Genomic DNA, 8,266 nt, shown 5'->3' with positions numbered 1-8,266 from the left:
TTATTGGAAAGGAAAAAATTACAAAGAACTAAGAATTTGGTTCAGTCGAACCAGAAGCATATCACCTAGGTAATATGCTTCTGGTCGAACCTAATACCAACACCTCTGCGTTACGGACACTCTTGTCTGTCTCTTTGGTGTCCGCTTTAACGAGGTTCTCCCCTTGTTAGATTTACCTTAACACTTCTGTTGTGTTGAAACAATATTTTTGGCTATTTCAAGAAGAAAATAGTTGCTTCACTATGTAAGTTAAATGAATAAGCTCTCACAGAGTTATTTGTTTTCTAAACGTATTTTTCTTGCTAAACCTTTCGTCAATTTTTTTTTTTTTTTTCTCTGTATGGACGTGTTAAAAAAAAGCTGTGTTGGCTATTTGAACAAAACTCTGCTAGGCAAAGCCTGTAACTGTTTTCACGGCATGTCTAACATTCCTATGAAATGTTCCAGTCCTTACTCAGCTACATAGTTCTGCCACAATATATTAACTTATAATTTTCTCTGTTAACACGTTAATTTAAAATTTTCACACCATAAAACTTTAACTACGAGAATAAAAATTACTTCGCGCCTCGTAGTAAAATTGACGCGTTTATTTTCTTTTAACGCCAAGTAAAAAATCCAATACCGTCTAATTCTTCCCTTAATCCTGCTTCCACGCTCTCGCTTAACTGCGAAAGAGGTGAACGAGCAGGCCCTAGGTCCAAGCCAAGAAATCTCATGATGGCTTTCGCGACGCCCGGATGGCCTCCTGGAAGTACAGAGAAAAAACCGTCATGTAGTACACACTAAACTGTGCCTGCTTTTCAGTTAAAAAGTTCAAGTTAGTCATCAAACTGCACACATTATTGTCAAAGCACTCCATCACTTTACATACCGTATTTAATGAAAAGTTTGATCATGGCTTGAGATCGATACTAAATGTGAGAACAAAAGAACAGCAAGCTTATCATGGATGACTAAAGTATTGAACAGGATGCCATGGTGGCGTGACCTAGTGGTTTAATTTAGGGCGTCGGATTTTTATTCCCGAGGCCCCTGGTTCAAATCCTTCTTTCTGCCACTGGATGGATTTTTATTCGCTACCCCCAAACTGATGCAACTTCTAACAAGTTCTCTGTTCTATTTACGGGAATGGTTTTTCTTGAAATCGGGTTTAGTCGTTGTACACAATATATTAGTACTGAGACAAATTTAACTACAACACGAACAATGATAACCCTTAGAGCGATTAAATACCTGTTCTGTTCTTGCTGTTTCGATATCTCCTTTGTTAAAGGCATCTATAATTCGACTGTGCAACTTCCCAGCGAAGCTATACGTTCTAAAACAAAAACAAAAGAAACCAGAAAATTACTTTTTGCAATGTTTGAAGTCACCAAATTACACGAAACCGTGAACCAATAGTTTATCGAGGTAAAGAAAGATCAGAACAGAATTGGTCAGTGGAACAATCTACAAGCCAAAACCAGAGGCACAGACGAACTCAACCACCGATTGAGTTTATCTGCGAGCTCGCATTTCTGTCAAGCTTGCCATCAGTTAATTATGTTCTGTTATGTTTTCTTCCCGCAAATTCCACATTTTTCAGCTTATTACGTAAAATAAGACGGTGAAATTGAGCAAAAGAAACGAATGATAAAGTTTGCTTACCCTCCAATGGTAGCACGAGCCCCCATAGCTAAAGCGCTTACGAGAATCTACAGAAAACAAAAGATAAGCCCTTGGTTCAAAACCAAAATTCTCCTTACTTTGTCCACACTTCATCATAATTTTAGTACTGTTTTGACTTAAAAAGCAGTAACGCCCGTGAGAGTGCCTCTTTGACATGGCATACCCATCATCGCCGTTATTTCAGGTTCCTATCTTGTGATGACTTAATTTAGCGCTCTTCCACTAGGCGTAAGCCTTCGCTACCAACCTCGTCACCTCCAAAGAGAATCTGAATCTTTTCCTCGCCGAGAACAAGGCAGCGGCCCAAGTCAAACAAGTCAATACTTGTGAACTTCAATCCCGCTAACGTTGGAATCTTGGGCATTGCAGCTTCCAAAAAGTCTTCCATTAAAACTGTGATGACAACAAAACTGAGTTAAAACATTGGATAACTGTGTGACCTCCCCCCTCTCTCTCGGATTATGTCCCCCCACTCCACTTCCCAACACACACCAATGCACGCCTCGTTTTCAACGATACACTGTCCAAATGTTCTCAAGACTTAAGCTTACTAGTTTGTTTGTTTGTTTGTTTGTTACAAATTCACATTACATTGCAGACTGACTCACAAGTTCTTCACCTACATGGAATATATGTCCAAGCTGGGATATGATAGTAAAACAGCGGAGTGTTTGGTGCACATTCCGCCACAAGACGAACATATTCGACAAGGTCATCTGTGGAAAAGAAAGAAAATAAATGTACTTTTTACTACAATAGCGATCTTCGACTGACTTTAGATGGGTTTTCAACTGAGGGTCGTAAAACCAAATCAAAGCAATTACTCTAGCCGAATGAGTGAAATCTACTGAAGAGGAGTAGGGGAACGAATCGGTAACTTGACAAAGTGGAACGACAAACTTCGGTCCGACCGATCCCCGGAAATGTGGCATAATGGAGGGTACCTTTGACTGACTCTTTGACTTGTTTCTGTTGGGCTCTATTGCCCTGCGTTGACCAATCAGAGAACACATACTGTAATTTTAATCAATCAGGAGCAAATCCAGGCTTGAAGAAAGACTTGAAGATGTCCCTGCTAAAAGCGCGGGAAAACGTCTATGTATATGCGTGTTGTATCTTCACTGTTCCGTTTGTAAAGCGACTGAGACGAACATTTCGAAGTCAACCAATTCTGCTTCGTTTGTTTCAGTATTTTACCGATATTTGCTCTGACAGGTTAAACGAGATTCCATACTTGCATATTTTTTTATTCCGCATCAACTTGCAACTAGGGACAAACGGAATCCTTTCAGAATGTGTCGTGTTACTTTATGAGGAGGAAATGAATACACACCTACAGACTTTGGAGAAAAGTAGCTTGTGGCCATTAAACCAATTGCTGTCGCACCTGTATCTTCAGCATGTCTTGCCTTTAAAAGTATTAAAAACAAATCGACAAAATTCAGTTAGTAAAAGTAAAGTAAAATTCTCTTTTCTCTTTACTTATTTGGTCTATTTGCAAACATTTTACTACGGGTCATCCTCGGAGACCCAGGCATTTTTCTTCGCCCGTTTAGACTTCCCCGCCCCCACTAACTGCCCCTGGGACTCCGAGGATGACTATGGGTATAAATGAAGTTTCTGTTTTTGTTTGTTCTTTGTTGTTGACTTGTTGTTGCATTTTGTATTCTTAAAACTTATCTAACAAAAGCTAGTTCCTAAAGGATTAAAACTGATTTGTTGAAAATATATCTCTAAGTAGTTTTTGATGCGGTAATTTAATATATTGTTAACTGTTAATTACCAGCTCTTGTGAATCCTTTAAGTTGGAGGTCCCAACTTGTATTATGATATGATCAAATCTGGAAGGAAATGTAATTTGTCAAGCTCTCAGGCCACAGAGATTGTGGTGAGCCATTGTGTTAAACCATACTCTCAAACTTTCTTTTTCCACCAATGGGCATAGCTATGGCTGTATATACCAACATACCTATAAGTGGGTGGGGCAAGCCAAGGTGGACACTCAGTCTTTGGCTAGCATTTATGTAGAGGCAGCATGTGGTTGAGTGGTTAGATCACCAGACCAGAAATCGGGGGTCGCGTGTTCAAGTTCTGCCCTGACCACTAAACTGGAGGTGTTTTTTGGGAGACACTGGTTCAACTCCTTGGTCATGGTTGTAAATACCCAACAGGTCTGCCTCCCAACAGTTGGGAATTTTAAGTCTACTATGTTTATTTGAATTATTTTTTCTTTCAGTCTAAGTAGCATGCCTGAGAACTACATGTAGCTAGGTGTCGCTTGTTAAGTGATTTGACCACTACAAATATTCAACATTTAACAAATGTATTTATTTTTTTTTAATTTTATCAATTTGATTGCAACACTCACTGAAGTCAGAGTTGCTTGTCTACGATGAATTATGTTTCGTGACAAAGGTAATCTAAGGTAAAGTCTGCATTATTTTGAGCCTTAGCCCATCAAGGTGGCACTTGTAATCTCTTGGATTTCCTTGAAGCAACTAGGAGAATTTCAACTCCCCCCCTACCCCTGGATGGGATGCTAGTCCATTGACATTGCATTACAAGTCTGTTTGATATTGTACTGATATTGAAACTGTAAATTTGACGAAATTTACTGTTCATCAAATACTGTAAGTGGAAAGAAAAAAAAAATACTGTTAGTGATTTGATTTAACCTGTCTTTTCCTGTTTGAATCCATTTTTCTGCCAGTTTCTTTCTCTCTTCCACTGTTAGTAATGTGCTTTCCCCAAATGTTCCTGTTACTGTTGAGAAAGATAAAATACCTCTTACTACCCAAGTTTGAGGTCAGTGTCCTGCAGATTACAGCCTGGAAATTTTCTCTTTCAATTTACAGTGCAAAGCCTATCAAGCTCTGAGGCCATAAACTGAAGGGAAAAAACAAGGATCCATAAGTTACAGTACAAACCAAGAAGATGAGGTTAGTAAGATGTGTAACTCCACGTAGAAACGAACAAAAGCAGCCCACTAAATACCCCACTCACAGTGTACATTAAGTAACTAATTAAGAGGCATGATCATGATTATAATTATTATAATTGTATGTATAACAAAATTCTTAATCGAGATTGGTTTGCTGTACACCGATTTGTCACATAATAGGTGGTAATTATGTGGGTGTCCAAATACAGTTATCCAGTGACAAATTTGAACATCAGTTATACATGCTCTAATGGTTCCTTCTTAATATTTCCTACATTGTTTGAAACTTGTGGGAAGTGCTATTCACATTTTGCTCCGAAGAAGTTCTCCTGGACTTGTTGTTGATATCATTAATTAGTAACTCAGGACCTCATGACGTTAACAATTCAGGGAGTAGTTGTGCTTGTAATTTCAAATCAGCCTCTAAATGCACACTTCTCCAAGTTTGAAATTAATTGCCCCATTACCCCCTAAATTGTACTCCACTCGGTCCAATTACTATCACTTATTATCATTGGTTTGAGACCTGACGTACATCTTTTAGCCAAAAATTATAGAAAATTATATGATAGACAGTTGTTTTGTCAAAACTCTAAAATGTCTCTCTTTTTCCCAGCTTATGGAAAACTAAGACAGTCCAAGGAAGTTTCCAAAATGAATTATTATTTAAAGATGCTTCTATAGACTCCAGGCTTGTACTTTTTTGTGGCTTTGTTCATCCTGTCAGAGAGCTAACCTTAAAGTATCTATTACCGTGGATATAATCTGCAAGTTAATCATTAACTTTCTGTTATGAAATTACTATATAAACAGCAACCATACATTTTAGTTTAGATTATTTATAATAAACATGATCTGAGTATGTGGAAGTCTAAATTACTATAAAATATAGATTCTCTTTAAACTGAGACTTACCAAATAATCCTTTAATGTTCTCCTTTTCAAGGTGTCTAGCATATTCATCTACTGCACTTAAATTTAGTTCCCTGGTGACAAATTGTTATGTTTTAAAATTAAATCATTGTTTTACAAAGGTATTTATTTACCTGGCTTACTGTGCCTTAAGATATAGATGACAATGCAATAGCAGCTAGAGTACAACCTATAAGAGTGCAACTTTTAAAATTGCAATTATAGCTTTTATAATTTTGCAATTCTCAACCTTTTCATAAACAAACAGGGTTATTCTGCTTTGGGTAAGGTTCAAGAAAATTTCCAAACCCACCCCAAGGAGGGAAATTCCAGGGGAAGAGGGGTTTCAAAAGCTAAAATTCTAATAGGATTTCAAGTTATGCAAACAAATACTGGAATTTCCAGAGAGAGGTGGCAGGAAGGGGGAGGGGGGAGGGAAGTTGAACCAAAAACCTGCTTCATGACTGGGGTATGGATATTTTCTGGAACAATGCATTGTGTTGACCACCGCATTGGCCCTTTCACCTTCCTGTGTATTCTTAATAAAGGGATACCTCGTAATTTTTAAGGATATAATTTTTAATATTTTTTAAAATATAAAATAATAGCATTTGTATAGGGCCTTAATGCAGTCCCGTTCTACACACTCAAAGTATTATAATCCATTAATTCCCTGAACAATGCAAGCTAGGAGAAAAGCTATAAATTAAAGAATGTCTTCCAATATCACATTACAAATTAAAGTGCTTACCCATTCTTATAAAATGGAGTTAGTGTTGCAGCAAGTAATCCTTCTATCTATAACAAGACAATGAGGAAAGACAGCAGTTAGCATTTTGAAACTACATATTATACTTTTAAGGATAATATACTGTGATGCCATTCCAAAAGACATTTGATCAATAATAAAGCAATCTTCTTTTGAGTCTGAAAATTTGACAGGCCCAAAGGAAGATAGCTAGCACTGTTAACCAGACATTGATTTGCCTTTAATCTCTATTAAGCAGTGACATCCAGTGGTACTGAAAAAAAAAAAAAAACATGGGGGCAGGCAAGACATCTTGCCTAAAAATTATTAGAACCAGATCCCAATGTGAAGATGACTCTTTTTCTTGTTCAAAAAAGTGGCCTGGAAGAGGGCAGGGGAAAAAATGTTCACTAAATTATATAGCTTTCTATGACAGATTAAAGGACCAACTGCTTATTATATTTGAGATTGAAAGATAAAACTGATACTCTTGTCAACATTTTAAGAATGGTCACACGAAATGTATCCATCAAATAGAGACATCAACTTTAAATTAAATTTAAAAAAATTACTGATAATTCATTTATAGACAAGTAAGAGTGCCGTACTCTACTGTCCACGGCACTTTTACAGTGCTAATTAAAACTAACTTCCCCTCCTCTCTACCCCCTCTACTAGACATACCCGAACATTCGATAATTTCTCGTGCGCGCAACGTAGGTTTGGTAAAATGTGGCCCTCCCGTCTCCCGTCTCCCATACCCCACTCGCCCGCTATTCTACCAGGCTCCGGCCCCTTTCTACTCCTAACTTCCCCCAAATCATCTCCTGATCACGAGGTATTCTATAGTGTATAATCTTTCACCCACTAGATTATACGAAGAAAGAAACAAGTGGAGATCATATCTGTTGAAACCTTGAAGTTCACTAGCATAACTTTAGTGGATATTACTAAAGGGGCGGCAAAACCGTCCGCCATAAGGATTTGAGAGCATGTAGCCAGTTGCTTTTCGCGCCTGACGATTTACCTCTAGCACGAAAAACAACGAGGAAAACTTACCTTTTTCATGGTTTTGTAAAACCCGTCTATTCTGAGCAAAGAAAATGCAGGAAAGTGAAAAGGAGGTTGTCACGAGAGTGGCACGCGAGTAAGGCAAAAGCTCGGCTACCAAGCGAATCAGTGGCTGAATAAATTGAAATCAGGGATAGGGGGTGGTTTTCAAGTCGTGAAACCAAAACCAAACCAATTGCTTACCAATTAGACTACTCAGCCAATTTTAAATCGTAGTAAAACCAAGACCAAAACCAATTAATTAATTGTCTGATTAGTGATTACTTCGAAACTGAATTGATAATTGCTCTAAAGAGGGTCGTACTTGGCTATTCTCGTGATGCGTGATTAGCTGATTTTATTTTCCGTGAAACGTGAATCTTCGTGACTCGTGACCTGAAGGTTTTGCGTAACCCGTGAAGAACCTGAATTATTAACCGATATTCGTGATTTTATCACTCTATTCTACGTAATTTTGAGACGCAAGTCCTCCGAATGGTTAGAGTCGTCTATCGAGAGTGACTTAGGTATGCGATTTGCAATATGGAGCCTTGAGTTAGCCATTTGTGGTTTTGCTTTCTTCAAACACTGTTTCTAGTGTAAGAACAGGTTATTAAAGAGTATCTTACTTGCTTATTTTCGTGATTCGGGAAAACGAAATTTTTATATTCGTGATCCTCTATTTTTTGTCCGTTCGTGAACCGTGCCGGAGACTCCTCCTGTACGATCCTCTCTAAAGCAGAATGCAAATGCTTTCACGAGTATTATCCATAAAAGTATCTTTTAGTTTGTCGCATCATTTTGTACCTGCTGCGTGGGTATACTACGCTACAAAACAAGCGTTCTCACTAGTCCACTAGTCCTGGCTTCGAAAGTCCCAAAGCTGGGTGACAGAGAGATGAGTGCGGTCAGCACCGCACACTGGCTGCGTGGAGATTGGCGAG

At 38.2% G+C, this 8,266-nt stretch overlaps 1 protein-coding gene across 1 annotated transcript; it reads right to left on the bottom strand.

Annotated features, from left to right (window-relative positions):
• Positions 1-36: 36 nt before the first annotated feature.
• On the bottom strand, positions 37-8,033 carry LOC145491787 (N-acetylneuraminate lyase-like). The gene is made up of 12 exons (XM_081471048.1): positions 7,332-8,033; positions 6,276-6,322; positions 5,528-5,598; positions 4,347-4,434; positions 3,455-3,512; positions 3,005-3,080; positions 2,295-2,387; positions 1,919-2,064; positions 1,651-1,697; positions 1,237-1,321; positions 875-914; positions 37-748 (listed from the first exon to the last, which is right to left on the bottom strand). Exons 1-12 carry the CDS (start codon positions 7,338-7,340, stop codon positions 600-602), a joined length of 909 nt encoding a protein of 302 aa, XP_081327174.1. The 5' UTR covers positions 7,341-8,033; the 3' UTR covers positions 37-599.
• Positions 8,034-8,266: the final 233 nt, after the last annotated feature.

The sequence above is a fragment of the Orbicella franksi genome, chromosome 7 (assembly GCF_964199315.1).
Source record: "Orbicella franksi chromosome 7, jaOrbFran1.1, whole genome shotgun sequence".
Taxonomy (NCBI): domain Eukaryota; kingdom Metazoa; phylum Cnidaria; class Anthozoa; order Scleractinia; family Merulinidae; genus Orbicella; species Orbicella franksi.
This window is presented reverse-complemented; position numbering and strand designations above follow the sequence as displayed.